At 41.3% G+C, this 27410-nt stretch overlaps 1 protein-coding gene across 2 annotated transcripts in view; it reads right to left on the bottom strand.

Annotated features, from left to right (window-relative positions):
* Positions 1-292: 292 nt before the first annotated feature.
* ABHD12 (abhydrolase domain containing 12, lysophospholipase) overlaps positions 293-27410 on the bottom strand; it is a 495702-nt gene continuing 468584 nt past the window's right edge. Inside the window, exons 12-13 of one of the 2 annotated variants that reach the window (XM_078649028.1) lie at positions 20397-20524; positions 293-2839 (exon numbers count right to left, since the gene is read on the bottom strand). In XM_078649028.1, coding sequence (XP_078505154.1) covers positions 2809-2839; positions 20397-20524 — 159 coding nt within the window. In that variant the 3' untranslated portion in view covers positions 293-2808. The remainder of the gene's footprint in view (positions 2840-20396; positions 20525-27410) is intronic. The other variant, XM_078649029.1, reaches the window with a different exon arrangement.

Below are 27410 nucleotides of genomic sequence, written 5' to 3'. Positions count from 1 at the left end.
CTCTGTCCGGCACTCCAGGCGTGACCTCTGTACAGCAGATGCCCATTGCGGAGATCCCGCCACGAGTGCCAAGGCCCTTTGTGATTTAGGCCCCCAGTTTTCAACAGGAAAGCTTCATTATTATGGACTTTGCTCATCAACCATATATGAATTTTCAGATTAATCCAGCGCAACATTTGGCGATAGGCCCTCTTGTGGCCTGAAGCATAGGGTAAAGGTTAAATGAACGTGAAAGGTCACAAACTAAATAAAAATACATGTTAAGGACTTAATAAAACAACACAGATCAAAATACAATCACCAGTCACTCCTTTTATTAAAACTACACACCTGTATATTAACATTTTCATTTAAATTCACATAACTGGTCTGATAAATGGGACAAAGATATTATTATAATAAATAACAGTGCCGGGTCATGCTTTTGAAACTCCGATCTCAGCTACATTGTCTCAAAACAAAATCCAGTTTTGGGGAATTGCAATGTCAATTTTTCACATATCCCAGGACATACACAACCGCTGGAATGTATACTGAACATGTGCATAAACAATTGGCTTAAAAAAAAAATCCAAATAGGTAATCCTTTCATTTGGTGCAATAAAAATTGTCACTAAGTGCATGGTATGTCAATCAGCAGCGGCCGGCTCAGGAAAGTGCTGTGGGGCGAGGCAGGGCACGGCGGGGGGAAGCCGACATAAGACGGAATAGGTATTATTTATTTTTATTTAATTATACCTATTCGGTCGCCTGTCAACTCCCCGCACCTCACCGCGTTCACCTGTGCCAGCCGCCACTGATGTCAATGCTACTACTGTTCTGTGAAGGTCCAAAACACTAGTACACCAGCATTTGACTGGGGCACAAAAGCAGTAAAAAAAAAAAGATAGACAACAGCTATTTTAGTTCTCTGAAGTCTCTATGCAGAAAGGTGATGCATGCACTACCCTGACACCCCAGTACCTAAACTGCATTGTGTTAGTGAAGAATGCCCTCAGACCTTAAGGCTGGGAAAGTGTGATGCCTGACGTATGGCAACCATGTCACTGGGACCAAGAGCCAGTATCACGAGTACCAGCTGGATTCGCTAACTCCTTCAGAGAGCCCACAAGGAACACAAATGTAATTTGTAGAAAAACAAATAGTTCCATGTCTAATCTTAGTGTGTTTGCTTCTTCACAAGTTGAAGAAAGCAACTTCTAGACCAAAGAACCTGAATTTGGGCTTTGGCTGAACAAGCGGTCGATTACTACACACCTGGTTCTGCATGGAGTAAACCACTGTGTAACCGACCGACGGATTACTGAAAGGTCCGTACCGTGAGAAATGAATGTTCATTAGATGTTTTGTAAGCTAGGTTCGTGCAATCTCAAAGTTCTAAGTTTAAATCCAGGTCAGGGTGAGTCAACGTTTCATCCTATTCGGGTCTCGGGAGGGAGTGCTGTTGAGTGGAGGCAACAGTGATATCTATTATCACAGTACTTAAAAACCCGGTGTTTCAGTCCTGGACACAAAAGAATTAGCATTAGGATACCTGGCGGGAGAATTTAGTAGCACCAAGAAATTGCAGCAACCTAAAAAAAGATACAAGTAAAATAAAAACATAAGGTTGACCCTATTCAAGGTGATTTGTTATGCCGTGTGAAAAGTAGTTTTATACTCCAGCTACTTCCAGCCTCACCGGCTACTTGGCCAGCTACCTGACCAGCTGAGAAGCTCTCGGAGGTTCCTTTCTGGGGACATAAAGTTAACCCACCAGTCATATAGTTCCACGCCGTGGACTACATGGCCTGTTTACAAACAAGACTTGTTAATTGCCACAGAGCAAATCACTGCTCCAGGACTCAATATTAATATAAAATGCTTTTTGAAGTTACACGGAAAGTTATCATTATTAAATTAAAAGAAGAGACCAAACACCAAATCGCTCCATGAATGGCTGGCCAACAAAGTGCTAATGCATTTGAGGTCCTTAGTTTAATGGAAGAAGGCATGCAATATTACCACAACCTATTGATAAACACAAAAGCTGTTCTAATCAACGTGGTGGGGTGGGCCCAGATCTCAGAAGAGATTCCAAATTAAGACAAACGCAATGTTAAGCCTCCTGCTTTATCAGCAGAGTGGTTCACTTTCAAGACTTGTTTCCTGTTCGCCTTCCCATTGATCGTCAGTCTGGGCAGGTCCGACACATCTCTGCAGATACAACTGGATCTTTGCAAACCCAACACAATCAGAGGTTAGTATACAATTATACAGGCAGCATTTGATCTCTAGCTACTCAACTCAAAGTCTGACAGGGCAAGATGTCATGTAACAGGGACAGGAGCATAACTGCTAATGGCCATTAGTGGCAAGTTTGGTTTGAGAACGCAAAGCCAGCTTTGAGAACGCAATTTGTAGCACATTCATAAAAACCACAAGTGGGGGCATTCCCGACTGCACACTGTCCAAAGAACGTCTACGCCCTTCAAATCGGTGGGAGCAACAAGACTGATACATTATATTTAAAAGTCCTTGTGCTCAAGTTTTATTCATTTTCTTGTACATGTTTGTCTGCTGCTCCTATCCTCTCCAAATACTAATTGAGGACTTAAAGTAATCCGATCTCATGTTTGAAGTTCACTCTTGGAAGCAGATATGGGGGGGGGATTTTCCCCAAGTGATACATCTTGGTAATATAGCATGGAATTTCCCAGAACATCAAGGGGTGAAGGGGTTATGGTGCAGCAGATCAGTCCATCAACCTTAATTCTTCATGCTTGCAAGCAACCGCATTTTCAGTCAAGATGTTCGTGTTCATTACTTTCATTGCTGGTCTGTCGTACTCAAGAAGTCCCTAGACAAACAGGAAAAAGAGACTTGTAGTGTTATGTTACCAAATGACCACACTTTTCTCCATCTTGCCCACATATACAACATTTATCTTCCCCCTCAACTGGCTGCCACTACACAATCCACATTCCAGCAGCCAACTTACTCATCATTGCTCCTAGTTTAAGTTTTGTGAAAGGAGGCAGAAGCCTGCTTCCAACAACCTCATCTTCCTATGGCAACCCATCCCTTCCACTTAACTCCACCTAGCTGCAGATCCTGTTCCTTTTCACCTCAGGGCTACCCCATGACCACTCATCAGTCAAGGTGACATGAAGGTGACTGAGTGACGGTGCCACGAACACTATAAATTGCTGTGAGACTGCTGTGGCCTTCTCGCACAAGACCCTGAACCTCGTGTGGACTTGCTGTCTAGCTGCGGCAAAAAGGCATTGTACAGGGTCCCTGGCTTCATGCAGGCAACCAAGTGCAAAGGTGGCGCACATGAGCTCTCATGCGAAGTATTGCCTGAGGGCGACCACAATCATCCTACCACAAAAGCAAAGCAGTTTATGCCTGTTAATGTTTAAAATATAGACAACTTCAAGCCAGAAGATGCAATGAGCAGCTGTGCAATGGCTCGAAGGGTGTACACAAGAGAAGTGTCGACCAAGGTTAAGGTTCCACTGTGGCATTTAAAATTGTTTGAGAGGGAACATGAATGTGTGTGAAACCTTTAATAAACAGCATCAGGTGATTTAAACAAGGACGGTTGGTCCGGCAACGGCAAAAATGCGAAAAGGTGGACTAATGACCTTTAATAGTGCCCACCGCAAGGCCTTGCTGGGACAATGACAAAATAAACAATAAAACATCTGACAGTTTGGCTTGTGAAGGGTCTGTCTTATGGACTCTACATTAGGCCACAAATTCATCACAGCTTCCTAGTGATTGTCCTCACAGAAGCTTCAACAAGTAAACCTTTGACACGGCGTGTTCTTAACAGTGGTGACGCGATCTAGACAGGGTTCTTCCCTCTGCTAGAAGATGCCCTGCATCAACTCAGGATGTAGATCCCATTTGGAGGTCTGCCAGACCCACAGGCTGACCTTGTCTGCCCTGGTATTCCAGGATCACAGTAGGTGGTTCGGGATCAAGGAAATGCCCTTATGCTCCAGCCACCTCCAGAGGTGCAGTCTCTCAGCACATGACCCAGAACTTCACTCCACCCTGCTTTTTGCAGTACCACATAGCAGTGGTAGTGTCCATGAGAACCTACACCAGCCTCCACCTGATATACAACAGCAAGGCATTTACCGGCAGATGAATGAACTGCAACAGACTGATATAGAAGCAGTTTTCCACAGGAGATCAGAGTCCCTTGATCTTCACCTCGCCAAGATGACCTCCCCAACTCAGCGGCGATGCATTTATCACCACCATCTGCTCTGGGTGTGGAAGAGAAAGGGGCCTGCCTCCACTCCAATTGCGGCCAAACAACTAGTGTGCACTCTCCTCCGAAATCTGAATGTATCTGACAGATTTCGTTGGTGCTGGGCCCACTGCAACTTCAGACTACATTGTAGAGCCTGCATATGCCTCCTGGCATTGTCAAGATGGAGGATGCTAAAGAGCCAAGATGGTTCAGAGCTGCTCTCAACAAGATCCAGAACTGCGCTGAAACAGCAAGATCATGCCCTAAATGTCCTGGACTTGTTGCATTGGAGAAAGGCCTTAACTGTAATCTATCCAGAACAGCTCCAATTAAAGGAAGCCTCTTCAAAGGAGTCAATCAATCAATTGTATTCGGTTTTAGCATATAAAACCATACAAGTTACAAATACATAAAAATTCATAAAATAGTTACACAATTCATCACACAATAATCCAGGTTCCACAGAAGTCTATGATAATCCGAAGCCGAAAATACAAAGTTAAATACATATTCCCTTAAACTTAGAGTACAAGTTTAAACCAATGAAGGGATGGGGCCAGAGGCCTTGTTTAATACATGTATATCATCAAAGTAGAGTTAAACCCTAACCGTTACTAACATTTAATCAAGGCAGGCCCTGGCCTTCACCACAGATTTCAAAGGAGTCAGGTGTGACTTCAGATCACTGATCGGGAACTCCAAAGATGTGAAGATTTTCGCTGTCATATGGTAGTGATCTATGACTCACTGCGGCAGGCCCACCTTCAATAACTGGTAATCGAGGTAGGGGAAAACAGGTATCAATAACCTTCGAAGATGGGTAGCAACCATTGCCACACCTGAGGGGCATTGGAAAGGCCAAAGGAGAGCATGGCAAACTAAAAATGCTTCTGGCAACTTTGAAACACAGGTAATGTCTATGGGACTTGCAGAATAGGTATATAAAAATTTGCATCCTGCAGGTCCAAGGACATCATCCAGTTGGTCCTGAACGGGGCATACAGAACCCAGGCCAGTGTCAACATTTTGAATTTGTCTTTCCACAGGAAGGAATTCAGAGGGGGAAGATCAAAGATGGGTTTCAGGGCCCCATCATTCTTCTGCAGGAGGAAATATTAAGAGTAGTAACCCTCCTGTATTTATGAGTTTAGGACCCACTTGATGGCTCCTTTGGATAAAAGTCACAACTCTTGCAAGAGAGTGGACAGACGTTCCTCTGAAATTCGCTCTGATGTGGGGGAAGATCTCGAAAAGTGGAAAGAAAGGGTAGCGCATTGCCATGTTGAATGATGTGAAGGACTCATCTGTTGGACGGGATGGATTGCCTCCTACAGGCTGGTTGTGCGCAACTAAAGGTAAGCTAAAGTGGGGTGGGGGCTACTGCCGCAGGAAAAGGGGACTGGAAGGACTAGTGCCCTTGATGGCCTGCCTCATCAACATCCTATGATTAGAACCAGCCTATATGGTGATTAATGGCGCTCTAGTAATTTCGTAGTGTGACACCAGTCATTATTGTGCTGAAGTTAGTTCGGAGTCAGACATGTGAACCAGCGCCAAATTCTCCTCTGGCACAGGTGGTGTCGGTGGTGATGTCTGTACTTGCGTCGACATGTCAAGTGTTTACATTGACATGAAGTGAAGTGGCCACCATAGCTTGAACACTTCAATGACACTTAACTGAAAATCTTCTACTCAAGAAGGCGGCAACACAGTGGCGGCTACTCCACTAAAGCAGAGGAGCGCTGCCCCACTGCTTTTAAGCAGTGTAAATAAAGGAAAGATAAAATGATAATAACTCAAAGTTATAAACATTTTATGCAGGGGCGGCCGGCACAGCTCATGGGCGGGGAGTGCGGGTACCCACGTGGGGGGTGGGGACATGGGATGCATTGAAAAAAATAACAAAATATTAACACTTACCTTGTTGCCCCTCGGTCCTGCGTCTTCTCTGCTATTCGCCTGTGTCTGACTCCAAGTCGGAGCAGGAAGCAGGCAGCCAGTCTCCCACCCCTAAGCCAATCACCACGCTGCAATGCAGCGTGGTGCTCAGCCAGGGGCTGTAAGGGTGGGCATGTTCTCAATGCAAGCTGTAATGCAGCCAGCATGGAGAAGGGAGAATGTGTGCATGACTATTTTCCTGGGCCCGAGAGGGCCGAACAAACAGTCATTGCGCACAGGAGTATTCTACCACTCCTCTGCAGCTCCTCCCCGCCCCCTCATGCACTGCTGCAGCAAGAGAACAAAATAAAATGATAATAACATTCTGTTATTATCATTTTTGTTCCTTTCTTTTGCTGCTTTCTGGTAGTGGGACGACGCTCCTCCACATTAGCAGAGGAGCTGCCACTGATGTTATGTTTCCATGGTGCTTTGCAGACAGGCGGGGCTGCTCTGCTCTCAAAGCAGGGCAGGGGAGGAGTGGTTTGCCCACTTCAAGTGCGCAATGACTGTTTGGCCAGCCCTCTGAGGCCGGCCAAACAGTCATGCACACTTCACATGTTCTCCATACAGGCTGCATTACAGCCTGCGTGGAGATCATACCCAGGCCCCCAGTCCCTGTTTGAGTGCCGGACCAAGGCGCTCAGACCAATCACAATGTTGCATTGCAGCATTGTGATTGGTCACGGGAAACCTAAATGCTTCCTGGTTCCTGTTTGGCGGAGTCCTGACGCGGAGTCCTGATGCGGAGTACAGACGCTGTGGCGATAAGGTAAGTTATTTTTCTTTTTTGCATCCCCTTTGCTCCTGCCCCTGTCGCGCCACCCCCGATCAGCAATGGCTGCCACTGCTGCAACACCTCAAATTTACCTAAATGCCAGTAGCACAAGGTATGAATGGTGGAGGCATCAGGGCGAAGCTAGCAAATCGGAGGACAGCATGGACTTACAAGCATGCTTAGGCATCCTATGAAACTGTACAAGGTGATAATGGGTGTGGCATGAGGAGAAGGTTGGAAATGTTTTCATGTTTCTTGCAAAACGAGTAATGTCTGCTATTGTTATTATCACACAATGCCGCATAGACATGCTGCTGTGATCAAGCAGGAGTAAAGACCTTCTCTTGGCAGGAATTTAATTGCAGATGGCAAAGGCAGCACATTTAACTGCATCAGGAGCAGGCTTAAACCACCTCTAGAATTCGGACACAAAGGAGAGCAGGGTACAAGACCTTAGTCTTCTCCCAAGGCAGACAGTATGCAAACTTCCCCTCTTTCTTTTTGCCCCCTTCTAATCCAGGATTGTTCTCATTCTCAGATAGTACGACCTCCAAGATATAGTAGCAACTCAACAGTGGCTGTTGGAGGGTTTAAAACCTATCCTCACAAAGTCCCACACTAGGACATTTCCAACTTTTTAGCCGATCTCTTGAACTATGGCCCAAACAATCCCAGAAAGCTCTATTTTGTGAGTTTTGTAAGCCACAGACACCGTTTCAGTAGTTGAAGCTCTTCAGCCCATCCATGGACTTTCCGGTTAAAATAAGACGCCTCATGCATCCCACCAGTGGAAAACCTACTCCAACTGATTTGGTTTTCCCACCACCTCACTAGGTGAGGGAGGCTAGCCTAGTTTGGAACCGCCGACTACAATGGTAGTCTCACCTCATATTTCGCTTCCACATAAACAAGAACTTTTCTTGAGCTTCTGTCTGTACTTCGTATGGGCATTGGGCATCATCTTCTTTCCCATCCCAGTCTTCAAATACTTGTACAATTTGTCTGCGATTAATCACCCTCACCAACTGGCAGGTATCCTCCTGCAGAACACGTGCCCTAAGAGGCCCTTCGTTCTCCAGGCAGTCCCTGCTGGGGTCAGGACCTAATTCTACTCTCCGGTGGTGAGATCCTGGCATATGGGGCTGCCAAGACCCAGACAGACATGGCCAATCTTTATATAAATCATCTCTGTGACCATGATCCTGAAATTCTGAGTTCACCAAGGAATCTGCTTTTTAAAAATCAGCAAAATGCTTTGAAGATTAACTTCCCAGAAGGCAGGGGTCTCCAACCTTTTCTGTATTAAGTTTCCTTTTGTTCAATTGAAATCATCCCCGGCTACTAATAGTAGTGATGTGATGGTGCCCACCCATTCTAAGATTGTCAGCAGTGATAACATCAGTGCATTGAGCAGGGTTGCAGCAGTAAAGTTAAAAAATACATTATTAAACTGGATTGCCTCTATATGGGTAATGCATAAAAGCCACAGCTGCAATCCCCCTGGCACCAAGGTAATAATATGAGTAAGAAATCTCTCCAACTCAAATAACAGCTTTAAATACATGTTGAAAATTCAACCATTTATCTCCAAACAGCTTATGATTTATGAAAATACACACATTTTCGTCTTGAATACATGCTTTTGTACTTTTGGTGTACATATAATAATTCAATCATGCAAAAGCTTCTATAGTAGTAGGCTGGGCTGCACCACGATGAGCTATTCGCAGGTACCTGGAGAACTACTGGTAGCTCACAAGCTACTTCTGGAGACGCCTGTACTAAAGCATTTCCAATCCAAGTTACAGGAATATGGATTGTATAAATAAAACAGGCCTTTGCAAATGGAAAGGTTGCATCAGCTTGTGTGTAAATAGTACTGTGGAATTCTGTTAATGTAGAGACCTTATAGGTTTCTTACTTAGCATGTCTCACTCCTACACCTTTTGCATCTATGCCCTGAGAGCCCCAAGGCATCCTTTACAAGTTACTTAGACAATGCTGCAAACACTGTCCCACTTCCACACATTTTGCACCTATGCCTTTGGAGCTTTAAAGGCACATTTTAGAGGCGACATAGCCAATGTTACAAGCAGGGCTTTAAACATGTCAACATTTCTCTTTTGAAGTGTGTCTGCTGCAGTTTTAGCCCACTGCAGTCATGATGCCATGTTTTTAAAGTCTCCACATGGATGGTAGAAAGATATACATGTGATAGGTAACTGTTATGCCACGTGTGTCTAGCCAATTATTAGCTATGTGTAAAAGATCAAATTACAGGCTAGCAGTCTCCAGGTGCCCAGTCAAAATATGCCAGAAAATCCAGGAAAAGGGAAAAAGGGGGACCACGCAGCTTTGCGGCAAAGGAGGAGACTGAAGAGGTCTTCAACTGATAATAGGGGGTTGACTGAAAGTAATAGAGTGGCAAGGATTTGTCGGCCAGCGTAAATGGTGAAAAAAGCAAAACCTGAATCCAGGGCCTTGGCTGTCAGTGGCGAAACAGATTGGAGGATTTATGTAGGACATAAAAGAAAAAGTTGCGAACCCGTGATCCTAGTTCTTCTTCAAGGAAACTCAAAATAAGTCACAAGCACTGACCAGTCCTGTCCATGTGTATTATCCTGGAGCATTTTTTGTGAAGTATAACTTCTTTTAAAAAGTTCGTTTGAAAAATAAATATATAAGTAACTGATAGCCTATCTTCAGCCTATAATGACCAACCTTTATTTAGTATTCTTTAAATAAAAAAAAGACAAATAGCATTTAAAACTGTAACTAGATAATAAAAGTGATCTGGAAAAAATCTCACAAATCTGTTTTGTGATTGAAAATGGGAGAGAGCAAATGCAAAGTAGATAAATAATCTGCATTCTTCAGAGATTGGAAAACTGACACCTCTCATTTAAGAAAGCACACTGTACCTGTATCCCATCTTGTGCATCAGTCGTAATTAACTAAGTCTTTCTGCACGGAAACTTTGGATCCTGCCTAGAATCAATGAAATTCCTCACTTTAAGTGGGAAGGTGAAAGGGTGGCATTTGACATGAAAGTAAACTCCCATGAAAGAGAGCTAGGATTATAAATTGTCTTTCCACATCATGGGATGTTTATTGATAGTCAGAAACTTTAAAAAGAATAGAAAGGCTATCCTTTGAAAGATGGTAAAAGCAATGAAGCTCAGTGATGCTTGACCCATTTGGGCATATGTTCTAGACTCTGACTAAAGACAGTAGTGCCTTATGAAAGTGTAAATATATCTGGGTAGTTGCCTTGCAGATTTCCACCACAAAAGATGTTTCTCAATAAAATGGTATATGTTGGTTTAACTCTAAAAGAATATACTTTTGGTCTACCAAAGAGTTATTAACTTTCTAGTAGCATTACATGCAAGAAACTATTCAGCTAGAGATAGGCTGCTTTGAAGAAATTAAAGAAGTACAGATGGGCATTTGGTTGATGAAAATTACTCTTTCTTTGCTCTTTGGTCTAATTACATCAAATATGAATACCCTCCAAATGTCCAGCATATCAAGAGGCTGGGTTCTATGCGAAGATTGGCAATGAAATCGGCATGGGCACTGAAGAATTAGAAAGTCCCCCGGATGTGTCCACAAGAGGTCTTGGAATCATAAAGCTTGGATTTAATTAACCTGAACGCAGTCTTCCTAGGCAAATGTTGTACAGACGCCTTGTCGTCAGGCTCAAAAGGAGGAGCAAGGAGTTTCAACATAACTATGATCAGTTCCAAAGATAAAGACTGTCTAGTGGCAAAGAAAAACGCCTTTTTAATCCCCTCTATTAAGTCCTTCAGGATTGGGACTCTGAAAAAAGAGGTCTGTGAAGGACATTTTCCAGGAGATGTAATAGGTGCAAGGTGTATATTTATTGAAACAAACTGCAATCCTGACAGTGCCGAAAGAGAAGATAAAGGAGTCTCGCTTGTTCTTAAACTTGATAGGGACAGTGGTTTTCTGTACATATCAGATGCAGAATCTAGTTCACTTGTAATGCCTAGGATGTCCTGATGAATGGACCTGTGACTTCCTTCAAATTGTTCATACAGCCCTGAGAGAAATTCAGGTGTCATTATTTTGTGAGTTCAGAGGCTGACCAGCCGAGTTCTATGATGACGACTGGTGGACAGGCTATGGCCCCCAAACTTATAAGAAGAGCTGGCCAGCACAACAGCCTATTTAGTGGTTTCCCTTAAAGGTAAAGCACTGCCTGGGTGATTCTGGTGCTACGAGAATCATCGTGACTTAGAAGTATCCCAGCTTAATGATAAATATTGCCATCACGGGTATCAGTGGAAATGAGTACAGTAATGTCCCTTACCAGTCGATCTAAAGGGCATTCTCCTTTTGCTTCTGGTCCATTATACCTGAAGTAGATGTCAGGGCTTTTTTTGAATTTATGAAAAGACAGGAGACTTGCATTAAGCGTAAATACATATCCTTTATTTACTACTCTGCAGAAAACACTTTAAAAGCACCACAATAACTTTAGTTCTTCTTTAGTGATAAAGTCACAATTAGAAACAAAACCCATCAGTCCCATATAAGCACACCATCCTCTTTCTCTTTTGTTTGCTACTATGTGGCAGATAAGTATTCTGTGTCTAACTATAATTGTTTTTTAATGTAGTTATTTTGATAGTACAAAATATCTTAATTTATGGGAGTGTGTTTCTTGCTTTTTTTATCTGATCTGCTAGTTTCATTAAGTGTTTTGTTTTAAGAGCTATTTTCTGAACTATACTAGTAAATAAATAAATCCGGTATTTGTAAAGTGCAAACTAATCACCAGTAAGGTTCTCAAGGGGCTGTCAGGGAGATTAAATGAGCAATTGCTCAGAGTCACATGGTGCTGAGCTGGGCTACCACCGGCGCCAGGGATCGAACCGTTTGCCCCCAAGCTCTGGAGTCAGCCGCTCTGGCCGCTGCACCACACATATCTAGAGAGAGGGTGTTGGGGGCATATTAAGGTTTTATAGTATTTCACCTTATTGCACCATCCGTAAGCCACCACACGCTTCGGGTGCAGCATGTCAAGCAAACACATTGTGTTTTGGCGGCTTGTTGCCAAGTTCGCCATCTTGATTGAGGGCACAACATCACAAACCTCAACAAGGAGATACTCTTCTGTTTACAAGCAATCGAGTGAATCGTTCTCTCAGAGTGATCGTCGGCCTTAACTGGTAGGTGCCTTCTGAGATGTTCACTCTGTTGACGGAGAGTTTTTCATATGAGGTCTGGGAATGATTTCAATGAGCACCATTAGGAGCCAGGGTGACTCCTTTATTGCAGTGCCTATTTAAGAAGTGAAATGTTTCATTGGCAGTTGATAGCGACTGTTATTTGAAAATATTTGTTGTGGCTTTTGGAAATTTGAATTTATTGGTAAGTTAAATCTGCTGATTTTGTTTTTAACCTGTGTTGAAGCAATTATTGTGAGGATGCCAGTGGAGGGAAAAATTGTAATTTCTTCTGATGTCCAGGAGAATTTGATTAGGATGCTTCTGATGGAGGAGTTGAGAGAGTCAGTATATTATATATTACAGTCAGCGTTGGCTAACAGTAGGAAGGAAATGCACGAAAGGACGAATTTCGGTCATTGCCCGAGGATGGTGAAAAGATATGCAAGGTGACTTGTGGTACGTGCCAAAAAAAAAGAGAACACATTTGGAAGATTCTGTTATAACAGACACCAATTGGACGGATGTCCAAAGTGGCAGACAAGGGAACTTGTCCCTAGGGGCCTTCACAAAAAGCAGGATATCCCTCAAATCGAAGATGCCTTTCAACAAGCTTACTTACAAGACAACTTGAATGCAGATGTGGATGAGAATATCTTAGATTTGATTGGCAATGAATTTAACTGGAATGATTTTAAAGATGATGATATCTTGAAATCTCAGTGATCATCAGTGCTCAAAGAACCATTGGGAGAGCCTTTGTTTTAATCCGAGTGACATTAGACCTCATAGGAGCTCTGACGGGTAGCCACTCAAACATACGTTGAATTAAATTTGCCATTGTGTTAGAAGGCAGTTAGGGAAAGCAGAAAGAGGGGTTAGGGAAAGCAAAGAGAGGGGTCATAAGGGGGGAATCTTCACGTCCGGGTCAAACAGTGTAAGACCACCACTGTGGATCCAGAATTAGTCACTTATTTATTTAAATATTGAAGGGAGCATGTGAAGGGCATAGAACAATCTCTAAAACAGTGCCAGGGTAAGCTCCTGGATGTGCTAGATCCCTTGGCCTATGTATTTGACAAGGTGAAGGAGACCTATTTGAAGGGTGAATACAAGGATCTAGCTCTTTTGAGAGGATGGTACCAACAGGCAATACATTTTGTGGGGTAATGAAAATGCTGAGCTCATTTCTGAGAGACGACAAGTGGTTTGAATGACAGTCAGACCCAAGCAGGGGAACTTAGCTAAAAGAGAATCTAACAAGGAGCGAAAGGGATTCTCTGTGGTGTAGGAATTGTTAAATCCTAGGTAAAAATGTTGGCATACTTACTGCAGTCCTCCATGATGAAGATATTTGGTGATAATTTAAATGGCAGGGCCAGGCTAAGGTTTCTTTGAAATCCTGGATACTTAAAGAAAAAGCGCATATTGAGGTGTACAGGGAGCACAGGGCTTTTTTCCCAGAAAGACAAAGGAGTAGGAACTTGAGAGGGTGATGCAACAGTCAAGTACAACTCAAGGTGAATATGTTTGTTTTTTACTGGTTCATACAATAGAAATGTTGGAAGTTCTTTTTGGGAAATTGGTACATAATCACGCAGGATCCATGGGTCCTTTAAGGAGTTCAAGGGTACAAGGTATAGTATAAGGCAAACTGGGTTCAACTGAAAGAGCCAAGAATTATGACTTTTTGGGGATATCTTAATAAAGCAAATGCTACAGAAGGGGCCAACCATGGAGGTGGGAAACAATCTACTATTTGTGTAAGTACTTTATTTCTAGGGGAAAAAAGACACATGTTTAAATGTAACTCAGTTGAAGAAATCTGTGGTTTATGGACATTTCAAAGTGGAGGGAGCTCACCTCCTGAGAGATTTACTTTAGGCAGGAGATTGGCTGGTCAGACTAGAGTTCGTTTTTTCCAAGTCCAGTCATCCAGGAAAGTCTCCGTACAGGCGGAGAGGTCAGCTCTACCAGTGCCATTGTTTACCTTTTCACAATTCCTTGGCTCTCTGAGTTTTTATCAAGGCCTTGAGCCCTGTAACTGATTATTTGAAGGAGAGAGGAGTATGTATAATAATTTATTTAGACAACATGTTCTCGATGTGTCAGGAGAGAGAGATGGTGGAGTTTCACCTAACATTGATAATGCCAGTTGAGGGTCTAGGTTTCCTTCTGAATGTAGAAAAATCAGGTCTGGTTACTTCACAGTGTTTGGATTTCTTGGAATTCAATGTAGATATGATAAAGTCTCTGTTGCAGTTGCAGGGCTTTACAAAAGGTGAAGAATGCAAGTTTAGCAAATGCTCTGTAGCATAAGGACAACGTTTCAGTAACAGGAGGCAAAGAGCTGCAGTATTGATTGGGAGATCTGGAGGTCTGTAGGGGTGAGCTATTTTTGGAACAGCCCCAGACTTTGTGTTCGGGACAGATGGTAGCCTTTTGGGTTGCAGTGCAAGGCTGTTGCGCCTGGAGGGAAATGGAGAGAGAGAGAGAGAAGACATCCATGTTCTGGAGATGACTGCTAGCCATTTTGCTCTGTAAAGTTTTAAAGAACAGATGTGACATTGTTCAGTGTTGCTGAGACGGACACTGACGGCAGTGACCTACTTTAACAAGGTAAGGGACAGCAGGTCTTAAGCATAAAGAGAGATTTCAGCACAGTATTACCTGGAAGAAGGAATGAAATAGCAGATTAAATTAGTGTTGTTTGTTCAATTTCAGTGATATGAAGTTGAGTCAGGATTATTTTCTAAAGATTCAGGAAGTGTGAGGTCCTTCTGAGGTGGAACTCTTTGCTTTGTGTCTAATTTGTTTCCTGCAGATATATTTCATCCAGGATCCAGAAGTAGCAGCACTAGACTACATTCAATCAGGGTTGGAGAGACTTCAGGGGTTATGCTTTTAACCCGTTCCTTATGATTCAGAGGTTGTTAATCTTAGTGAAAAAGCAAGTGTGTTGGGTAGTTCTGGTGACTCATTTTTGGAACATACAGGCTTGGTTTCCATCACTGCTGGAGCAGGCTGTGGAACAACCTTTTGTAATTCCAGCATCCAATGGGTGGTTGCTAGGGGTGGAAGGCAATGTGCATCCTTTGGTACAGTTGGGCATTCTCAACACTTATTTGGAGAATTGCAGGGGTCCAGGGGATACAAGAGATGTTCAGTGAATGCTGCTGAACTCCTTGATGAGTCTTAGGCTCCAGACGAAAGGAAGTGGTACAGAGGGGCATGGAATGTACGGTCTTGTTGGTGCATAGAGAGGACTTTGGCACATTAATTTATGATAGCTTTTTTTTGCAGAATTGTCACGAAAGGTTAGTGTTACGGGACTGTGATTTGTTATAGGTCAGCTACTGGTGCTGGGCACTTCTTGAGTGATGGATTTTCTATTGGTAGAAGTTCTAAGATTTGCAGAGTCATGAAGGGCACGAGACTGAAAGGACCTACTTGTGACAGAGGTAATACTTTATGGAATGTTAATTTGATTTTCAAATTGTTTGAGAGTTGGCCATTAAATAGATTCTTACCTATTCAACAGCTGACATTGAAGTAGCCTTACTTAGTTTAAATTCGTTCAAGAGACTTTTAGATGTGTGGGCATTAGGAGTTGTCTAATAGATATTGTCAACCGCATTGGTGCGTTTTTGAGATATGGCAGTGGAAGAATATATCAGATTCAAAGTTTTAGCCAAGCATTGATAATCATTCAAATCTTTGTGTGGTTCAAACTGAGAACATGTTTGTTTTAGGTAAGAAAGAACAGATGCACAGGGGTCAATCAGTTGTTGATTTCTTATGTTAAACGTTTTAGTACCATGATTTTGGTTACCATTGCACGTTGGATCAATGGAGTTATGCAGGAAACATGTGAAGAAGATGTACTGCAGTCATTTGCAGAGTTCTGGCGAAGAGTTCCTTCCAAATCAATTAGGCTTGTCTTCTTGTGATAGGAATTAGGGGTTTCTCCCCTCTGCCTGTTCACACAGAACATTGCTGTTGCGTTGTCAATCTAACAAGCAAAGAGTGCATCCTGAATACATTTCAAGACATAAATGAGAGCTGAATTGTCAGCTCCATGACAGGTCATAATTCTACGAACTCATGCTCCTTGCAGATGATCCATATGGGCTCCTGTTTCCACTAGGCAAACACCAGTTACAATGGTCTGCATTGGTAGGTATTGATTAAATAGAACTTCTCTTATTAGGGTCTTTGAATGGCTTCACCAGGTATAAGATATGGCAGCTGCTGTGACAATATTGACAATGGTGATCCTTTAGGCACTATTGCACAATGATCTCATATGAGCACAAGTCTGCAGGGCAGACCAATACATGATGCCATCAACCCCAAGAGCAATGTTATCTGTCTTGGTGCTGGGTGATTTGTCTTTGGTAGTTTTAAACAGTTCAAAATGGTTTGTAACAGTCTATCCTCCAAAGGATAAACATTTACCTTGTGTGTGTCCGAAACTATTACCAGATAATGGCTAGATTGGACCACAGTTAATGTTGTTTTCTCATTGACAGGCAGTTTGGGATGGTGATGAGTAAAACCTGTTAACTGGTAGTGCTAAAGAGCTTGATGAGGGATTGAGTCTGTCATAAGCCAGTCGTTGAGATAGGACAAGTGGAAATATTTAGTATTCTCAGGAGTGCTGCTGCTTGTACTAAGATGTTACAAAAAGTTTCTGGTCCTGACTTGAGGCCGAAGGAAAGCACTTCGTATTGGTAATAGTTGTTTCCTACTAGAGACCTAAACAACTTCAGATGTTTCTTCACAAGTGGGATGTGGAACTAAGAATTGAAAAGGACATCAAACAGGACAATTCCTCACAGAAGTGGACAGTCAAATTGGTGAAGGGCTAAAATCCTGAATCTTTTTATTATCCACCTGTTTTCTGCATTGAGGTTGAAAATTGGTTTTAATTCAGGTTTAGGTCATTTCTTTCACACAGGAAAGTAAGTTGAATTAGTTCTATTTGCTTTTGGAAGGAGGGCACTTCTCTTTGGCTTGCTACTGAAGAAGGGTGTTGACTTCCTGTTGCTGGCAGGCTAACTTCCTTTGACTTGCTGCTAGTGGAGGAGACTTGAACCTGAGCCAATAGCTATTTTGCACAATCTTCAGAACCCATCTGCCTCTGGGGTTTTCTTGACACTCTTCTTGATGTTTGCTGATGCTTCCCCTAACAGAGTGGATATCACAGGAGGGAGAGGAAAAGTTACTGCTTGCTCGTCATAATAAGGTTTCCAGCAGCCGCTAAAGGTTGGTGGCTATCTGTTCCCCTTGTAGGAATGCATGTTTGGTGATAGGACTGCTGGCTGCTATTCTTGCTGATTAAGTCACTGAGAGGCTTGAAACCTTTGCTAAAGGTAGCCTGAATGGAAAGGCCTGTCATTATGTTTTTATGCCTTTTCCTCTTCTTCAGGTCAGTCAGAGGCAAAAAATGTAATGCCTGAGAAGGTGAGGTTGAGGACCTTTGATTGAGACCCTTGCTTGCGACAAGTGAAATTGAGCCTGGAAGAGCACCTCATGGCAAGACCATGACATTAGCATTGGTCTGATAGATCAACTGAATCAGCAGCAGCACTTATGATCTGATTACAACATAACCTAATTCAGGTTCTGCTTACAATTTTCCCTGCACTTGTATGCCACCTCTTCTGCAAAACATTGCAGAGAATTTATTTGAGACATGTTGTATCTGCTGTGTGCAGCAAAAGCACTAGCAGCTTTCCCTCTGTGCATATTCCTGTGCTATCCTTATCAGGTGCAACTATAGAAGATGGTGCAATAGCATGACTCTTATAAGCATCGTAAACAATAACGGAATCGAAAAGGGGGTTGGACCTCCAAAGGCACAAAAGATTTTGCTCCTGAGGTCCATATTTTGTCTTAAGGTGTGAGGGAGCCGCCCTGGTAGAGGGTGCCGAGAAAAGCTGCATTGCCTGCTTCAGCAAACCAGGAAATATGAACAAGAGGGTTCCAGCTATTGAACCGAGATACAAAGTTTAAAATATGATGACTAAAGATGTCATAGACATGGAAGTATCCAGAAAGAAACAGAAGAAGTGGCAGACATGTCCACAAACCAATCATTTTGTGTGGTTATTGTGGTTTTCACTGAACCTCATCTGCTGGGCAGAAGCACACAAATTACCCACAACTCCCTAAACAGATTAGTTCTACGTTTGTGAGCGTTGTTTCCTTCTCTTGTAGAGTGAAGCAAAATTGGTTGAAATTCGGTTCTGTTTATTACAGTAAGTAAGTAAAAGGTTTATAAAGCACACTAATACGGAAGTGTTTTGGCGCTAAACAGCAGGAAACGTCAAAAAAAGTCGGTGCATACCGGATAGGGTATGGATCGGCCTCCTCTAGCTGGGATCGGAAAAGCCGAGTCTTAAGTTGGTTCCTAAAAATCAGACATTTTAAAAAATGGCCAGCACTACCTACAGCGCATGCAAGGAAGAAACCCTGAGGGTTTTAGTGTGCGTTCTTTCTGACACATATAGGGCATTTCACAAAAAATAAATGACATTTACTGTGAAAAACAAACTAATTCCCTCTCGGTAAATGATAGAAAACTCTAAAAGTCGTAGACTCCGTAAAGGACAAGCTCACCCACAGACTTGAATGAAAATGTCATAATTTGAGACATGCAAGCTGGTGTCCCACAACTAGCAAGTAACTTACATGGAAATTGAGAAAGGTTGTTCAGGGTCTCGGGAGGACAAATGCCCTGCTATACTCATGCCACAATCAGGCCAAAAGGCTGAGGAATGCATGTTCCAAAATGTGTCACAAACTAATGTGGCACAAGCGGTATGATATTGCAGGGTGTTAAAAGCCCTAGAAGAGAGGAATGTAGTGGTCTTTGCTGTGAAGTGCCTGGCCACGCAGTCTTAAGTACTGGGCATGTGACAGTGGCTAGCCCAAGCTAGAGGACGCCTGCTGATGTTTCATGTGAGATTCAATTCAAGAAAAAAATATAAATGTAAGAGCGTACAAAGTAGAACCTTTGCAAGGGGTATCCATCTTGACATTTGCATTTATTTACTAAAAAGAGCATAACATCTAAAAATAAAAAAGCAATAGTGTTAGCAGCCGTGCAAAAAGCCAAGATTTTTCCAAACAAGATGCGTGAACTCCATTATATCCCATCTACGGGTTGCTTGTAATCCTATTGGGGAGTGGGGAATTTACCAGTGCTGGCTGCCTTGTTTCTCTCAAAGAAGGATCAAGATTGAGTTGGAAATGTTGTGACTGTCTGCATTGGGAAAAAAACAGACTGAAGTGCAACCTAGAGTTATTACCAAACATCACGTGTTTCTGTTTTTTTGTTTTTCTCTGAATTAGGCATATGAGCAAGCTATGTGAGAAAGCTTGCACTGTCACAGAGATGCATTTTGAATATTCGGAATTATATGTCCATTCATTCTGAGCTTCCACTCTTCGCTCACTCAACCAAATGTATGTAGCACACCTTATGGGGATTGGTACTGTGTTTTAATAATTAATTCAATTAACCTGCAATTCATACTCACCACGGTACAAATAGTCACCTCTAGCGGCAAGCAACCAAAACTCAGCAAGGATGGAAAGGGCACTTTGTTCACTGGGAGTGACATTTTGAAATCTACAGAGCATTCCAGGAAACAGGCATCTTTCATGTTCCTGTTTTTCGGGACATATTTTCATAATATTTATGAAACAGTATGCCAGATTTGACCATGCTGTGTATGAAGTCAATAAGCTGTATGTGATAAAACGAAACACAGCTTTCTTAATGGTTAATATTCTGGCTCCTAACTTCAAAGATGTGCAATTATCGCGTACTATGAAAAATGTGGGTGTAGAGACCGCTCTGCACTAAGTCTACCATGATGTGGAACTCATTTGTTAAAATTGAGTATGTGCTCCCTCTCGCTGGTAGAGCCGGGATTAGTTGTCTGAGCACCGTTTGATGTGTTCCCACATGCACTGAAGCAGCAAGTTGTGCACTCAGCCTCCTTACGCTGCTGGTTTTTGACGAGTACTAAAATGGCTGTCACCGGCTGCACTTTGACTCAATAGCGAACACCATGAAAATGTGAGCAAACACACAGGTCTGCCAAACATCTAACATAATGCATTTAGTTAAGACTCCTGTAAATTTGCCAATTGTGTGCCAGCTATCTGCTGAATTTACTGTATGAGGTTGAGCAGATTATCCATAGAATGTCACACACCGTACCTCAGGATCTGATGAAGCTCTGGACTCCGGTAAATGAACTTGTGCTTGTAGCCAAGGTCCTTGTGAAAGGGAACAAACTGGACTTTGTAGTCCCGCAGGCTGCGTGAAGGGGCAGCGATGTTGTAAAGCTGTAACAATGAAACAATAATGAACACATGTTGTGCTACTGAAAACAAGCTGTCATTTTTTTAAAATCTTGATAACTGCTTCAGAATATGACTTCAAAGAACTGAGGATAATTCACTATGAACACTGCATGCTGAATAAATATAAAACAACAGATTTGGTTAATTTATAGACCATTTGTTATGCGCGGCATACAGAACAGGAGACTTTCTTCAGAGTACTTACAACAAGGAGAAGAAGGGGCTAAGATAGGGTGGGTAGAGGAAAGGGAAGTGGGGAGAAGGACCAAGATGTAATGGACTTGGCAAGCACAGCTTAGCTGAGGAATACGTGAATTAGTTAGGGAAGGGTGAAGAAAGGCAGGTCTTGAGCCTTTTTCTGAAATAGAGGAGGTTGTGTTCTTTTCTTGGGTGAGGGGCATTGTAGATGACATGGCGGGTGAGTTGATGCCTTTTTCTATCGGCCGCCTTTGAAATGTGCCTGGTGGTTGTATGTCAGATTTTTTTTTCTCAATTAGAAAATTCGTTTTTGGTTTAAAAGCAGCTCAAAAAAAGATTTAAAGTGACTTTCAATCCAGCTGTAGCTCTACAGTCTCGAAATTTTGTAAAAATGGTCACGCAAAGTAAAGATGTCCATCCTGATTTTTAATAAAAATGAATGAAGAAAATACATTTAGAATTTGTCATGTTCTGTCATCAAAAAGCCTATAAAAGACCCACTGAATCCATGGTGGATGCAGGAGCGGATGGGAAAAGTCAGACCAGTTAATTCATCCACTTTAAATGCATCACCTTCAGTACAAGTTAAAGCCCAGACTATATCACCGTTATCTTCTAAGGAACGGTATTAGGCATATCAGGACTTCTCAGTGCACAACAAAACCCAGCATTTACCCAGCAGTTTCAACAGACCGATTTCAATACCATTGTTAGAAATATAACCGTAGCTGCTTCCCTGTTTCGGATTGAATTGTATTCTGTCTGTCACTTTTCACATCCGAAGAGTCACCCAATCACATGCTTTAATATGAATTTCATGCCAGAATACAATTGATCCATTCACCAGTTAATGGATTTATCCTAGACACAATGTTTACCTGTCTCACCAGCCTCACACAAAATGAATGCATAAAAATGAATACGTATATAGATACATAGAGGGGATCTGGTTCAGCCCTCTTTACCACTGGTCTGTTTAACTATCACTCAAATTTTGTTTCCCACCACCACAACAGACAGCATTGGGCATAGGTTAGTCCACTTCAGTTAATTGCCCTATATAGCATTGTTACAGGATTTCACCTGATCACATCCATTTAAAAGAAGTGCACTTCAGGCCAGGGCTGTAAGGGTGATACTTTACTTTAGTAATGCTTTTTTCTATCTTTTATCATTAAAAAAAAAAAGCATCCTTGTGTGTTTAAGCTATGGGGCTGATTTTGAATTCGGTGGATGGGATGCTCTGATGGAAAGCCTGTCCTCATTATTATAAGTGCCATACGATATAATAAGCTTCTAGTGAGCCGGACGAGATATCAGTCAAGTTTGTGACAAAGTAACCTGTCTGACAATCTCTAACTTAGGTCAGACGTCTTGAGGTTACAATAATTTAAAGACGTTAGTACCTTCTCTTTGAACCAATAAAATTGCTATTTTCCTGTGATGTGCATTAAAACTAAAACTGTTTTCTATACCTGTTCTAGGTATACCGTCCTGTTAGAATGCATGTGTACAGTTAAAATCACGTGTGATGGGCTATAGGATGCCCTCGTAAATATGACCAAGTATGGAAGAAACTGTGGGACGATCGTGGATTGGCGATCTAGCCACCATCTGCACTACTGTTAGTCTAAGTGTGGAGGTTATTTTGTGCGACTCGCTCCAACTGTATTTGATGTTAATGGTGCAATTAATATAGCCTTTTCCACTGTACAAGGCAAATGGTTTATTGATAACCTATAAAACGTAAATACAATCTTTCTATTTAAAAAATAAATGTGTAAGGGTTATTTTTGTTCATATTTTTTATGGTATCCATGTTTAAGTAGTGGCATTTTTTTTCCTTATATTTTTGTGGCATATGCGTGTGATCATTTCTTTTTAAATGAAGCATGTCACTAGATTTCCAGGGCCAGATGTAATGGCTTTGCAAATGCTAGTTTTTATAATGCTGACCAGCCGGGTGTCGTGCTGACTCTGGGTATCCAAGTGGCAGCCTCCCCACTTCTCATTTCAATCTGTTCAACATTTGTATTCCAATGGTGCTCACTAACCTGTTCACTTCACACACATTTCTCCCCTCCTAAGATGTCATCATTGTACTGCCCTGTGACATTCAAAGTAAAAGGGAGGCTCAATGAAAACAAGCTGTGAAGACCTACAACTTCATTTGAAATCTGGAACTGGCACGCAGAAAGTAATGGCGACAGAATTTGTGAGACAGAAATATCGTTAACTCCTAATAGGTGCGCACTGTTGAATATCTATGTATGCTGCCATAGTTGATGTAAAAGGAGCTTGACTCCTCTTCGGGAAGAAAAACCCGGACCCTCGTGACAATCAGAGATGAAGGGTACATTGCAATGATGAATAAAAGACAAGCATGCAGTTTAGGGGAATAAAAATGAAGAACAAATTCAGTTAATGTGGTGGCTTTGAAGCAGGGTGATGCGAGTTCACTAACTCTTTGCTGATGTAATAACTTCCCAACAAACTTTCTCAAAAACTGCAACTCTAGTTCATAAGACAATGACTCAAACAGGAACAGTATTGATACTGGAGAGACAACATTTGAGACTTTACCCAAATGAGGCTGCACAACAGAACAGAAAGAGGAATTCTGACAACAAAAACACTTAAAGACTTGCTGCTTCTTGTTGGAAGAAGTCTATAACGATCGCCACCAGATCATTTCTTTAACATCTTATTGCTTCTTTTTTTATTTTATTTTTAAGATGGTGAATTCAGAAAATCATATCATACAGAATATTTAATCATAAAAGATTACATGGAAAGTACAATCAAAATGTAAATTTATCGTGATGCTTGCAACAACATGACATATAACAATGAAGATAGAATTTTAGTGGAAAATACACCACATTTTATCGTATATCGTTGATTGCAGCAAAACAGAGCCTATTCCAGTTTCCTAAACTTAACCATTTTATTGTACCATTTGTTGAGTGAGGAGGGGATAGGGGATATCCACGGAGTGGTTACACGTTTTATTAACACATTTTCATTGAGTCAGTGAAAGATGGCTTTTGGGGATGATGCAAGTTTAACGCCTATTTGTTTAAGAAACTAAAAAATGTCTCATGATTTAGCAATGTATAGGTAGTCAAAGAACATATGCTTCCCATCACCTAGGGAGTTGTTAGCACATCGCTTGCAAGAGGTAGAAATTTGGGAAGAAAATGTATTATGTTTCTGAGGAGTGTATTATAACATCTATTTTTGGAAAATACCACGCATTGGAAATTGGAATTTCAAACTGTACAATAGGAAAAGCTATTAATTTTGGACCAATTGGCTATCATTGAGGATTATTCCAGTTGCATTAAACCATTTCCTTTAAATTCTGCAGTGGTATCTGGTCACAATACCTTATATAAATGGTCCATCCAGAATTACCTGTTCTAGCATATATATCTGTTAAGTTATTTCTTTAATTTGTATCATTAATGGAAATAGAAATCATGTAATCAATTAATTTAATTGCAAATAAGCAAAATGAATCCAGTCAGCCAACACCATTTCAGGCTGTTGAAAAAACAAGATCTGTTTAAGGCAAACTTAAAAAAAACAGATTACCAATTTTAACAATGCTCAATTGGATCAGGTGTTGCGACCGGAACAAATTGAGACAGTAAACATAGAGGAGTTGAAGCATGAATATCAAGAATGTGGAGCAATGTATGAAGCAGAGTTATATTCTTACTATGAATGTTAAGGGTCTTATATCATACTTTTCTGGATATTTTCTGTAACTGGAGACAAAAGGATATTTTAAATATATTGATTTCTCTAAGCATATGTGTTAGTTTTGCATTACCAAATAAATCAATATTGGTCATGAATCTTCCAATTTAGATTGCAAGAGAGGCCACATACTATGAGCGGTGATCAGAGAAGGCAATTCCTCCCAGATTCCCTAAAAAGTTTGAGAATTATTTTAGCTGGAAAAAATGCCACTGGTTTGGGAGAAAAACATTTGTTAAATAACATCAAAAGGTCAGAAAAAGAAACAAGAATAGAGGTAGAGCCAACATTTTCATGAGACAAGTATGACCAATTGTGGCAGATTCCCCATTTGGAGAAAAACTTTCTAATCATAGCTATGAGTGAAACATAATTATCGTAGACAGCAGTACAATCTTCCTTATAAATTACTCCCAAACACCTTTTAGGCTACAAAATGGACTGACTTCAAATTATAGGGAGAGGGGGGTTCCTTTGAAGTGTAAAATAATAATACTCCAGTTTTAGTCTTGTTAATACCATAACCTCTAAACTAATATGTTCCTGACCATGCTAAACAAATATTATTGGATCATGATGTTAAATATAACATTCTTCAATAAAAAATCTGAATCTGCATAGGTGGTCTAGAAGACGGAAAGTATACAGCAAACGACTTCTACTGTAATTAGTATGTAAGAGAGCAATTATGGTACAGCAATAATAAATATAGGTCATTTGATGTGCAAAAGCAAAATGTGGAACTAACACGAGAACGTGGTTTGGGAATAACCATACACATTTGCTTAAACTACTCAATGTTATTAATATCTTTTCGTTCTCATTCCAAATATAATTAAAAAGCTGTACCAACAAAGAATCTTAAATGATGGTCTGCACAGGTAGACAACATAACATCACTGAGACTTTGAAGCAAACAATTCACTTTCTGCTCCTGCAACATGTTTCTTTTTAAGATCTAGTACAGAAAGTTTCAAGTCTGTCTGCTAAGTGAATTTTGGAAGTTTTAAAAAACAAACACCACTCATCAGATAGAGTGAAAAATATCAGACTCCCTTCTATTCTATTTTTGCCTCAGTACAGTTCATTCATTGCCATCAGCAGCTTACTTACTGCTCATTTTGAGCTCGATGATTACTCGTTTCCTGCTCAGATGTAGGCAGTCATCGGCCTACTATTTACTCCAGGACACATCTACGTGTCTTCAATGTCATCTAGCTGAATTGTTGCTTTTCCAATGTTGTTCAGTCATTGCCCTAGTACAGCTCAGCGACTGCTCCATCAAGCCAAGTTACTTTTCCTATCTCAGTACAGATGATTCGTTCCCACTCATAGGTCAAACATTACTCCCATACACATCATAAATGAATCCATTAAAGGAATGTACCCGGCACAGATTTTTGAACAAATATTTGCAATTATCCACGTATGGATAACTACTGACCCAAATGCAGATAATGTGTTGCCTGATCAGAGCAGAATCATTTTCTCATGGACTTAAATTAATTTCCCTGTACAAGTAATTGGGTTGCCCAGCATATAGCTCATTGCCTCATCATAAATTAATGTTACTTGCACCATTATTTTCGTTTACACCATCCTATGATTCCCTCATCACTATATTACCTTACTAAATTCACCATTGAAGGATTACTGAATACAGGTGCAGAATAGGTCAATCTTCATAGCAGCTACTACTAGCAAGTGGCCTGGATGTAAGAGGCCTCTCTGGGAAAAGAACTGCAAGCCCAATATCGGCAATTAAGCTGATGGCACTGTTTTTTTAACCCACACTGCACCTCTGCCGCTGCCCAGAATACACAAGGGAGTGCAGTTTACATTTCATTCTGACATTGTTGGAATCCAAATGGTAGGCAATAGGAAAGGAATATCACTGACTTCATGAGATCCTTGAGTGAGATCCTACACGTCTTAAGAAGAATGCTCAACAAGTGTAAACCAGTCGTGCTAAGGGTGTCAATGCTGGAAGCATGATTGATAGCCACAGCTGAGGTACATGGCAAAACTTTGGAGAAATGTGCATATGGAAGATTGTGTAACAATGCAATCAAACAAGAATACAGTTAAACAAATCAAATGTCTAGATCACACAGATTGAGTAAATACCACCAAAAATAATACAATTAGTTAAGGGAAAACACCCCAAAAATATTGTTTAGAAAATTAATATTCCTTATTCAGGGGTTTAAAAAATTGTTAAATGAAAAACGAACTGTCCAAAACCAACACTAAAGAGGATTCGAGGAAAGCATTGCATAAGCATTTGCTTAAATATAAGCAGGAGAGAAAACCACCAAATCAGAACTTATAAAAACTTTCCAACGCAAGATTATTTTCGAGAGCACATCAATGCTGAAGTAAATGAAATGGGAGTCCATTACTTTAATTAATGCACACTATATTTCTGTGGCGATGTAGGATAGCAGCAGTAGAATATTACAGATTTCTTACACTTCTTCAGAACTTGTTCCAATTAGGTCCACTGGAGCAGTCTCAATGGTATTATCAAAAGCTGCAGTAATGGTTTCGAAGTACTTCAGATCATGAAGTCAGACAGGAAAGGGAGTTCTACAGGTGCATCTCAGACTCCTACATGGGAAACTCCTTCACGTTCTAGACAGTTTTCAAGTTCAGAATTCAAGCTCCACAGTAGAGTGCAGACCTCAAGAGGTCAGAGACTATAACATCTCCGGGAGTCTGTTCAGGTGGCTGTCTTCAGCGGTACTAATAAATGTCCTTTTGAAAAGGTCCTTTCAGGTAGAGAATCAGTAGAGGTCAGGGCAGCTGTATTTTTATTTTGCCAGCAAGTAAAACAATTATTCTTGTGTATTCTTTCTTTTTTAGACTTAAACTTCAGATCAGTGTGAAGTATGGGTTGTTAAAG

Source organism: Lissotriton helveticus, chromosome 6 (assembly GCF_964261635.1).
Source record: "Lissotriton helveticus chromosome 6, aLisHel1.1, whole genome shotgun sequence".
In the NCBI taxonomy this organism is placed as follows: Eukaryota; Metazoa; Chordata; class Amphibia; order Caudata; family Salamandridae; genus Lissotriton; species Lissotriton helveticus.
This window is presented reverse-complemented; position numbering and strand designations above follow the sequence as displayed.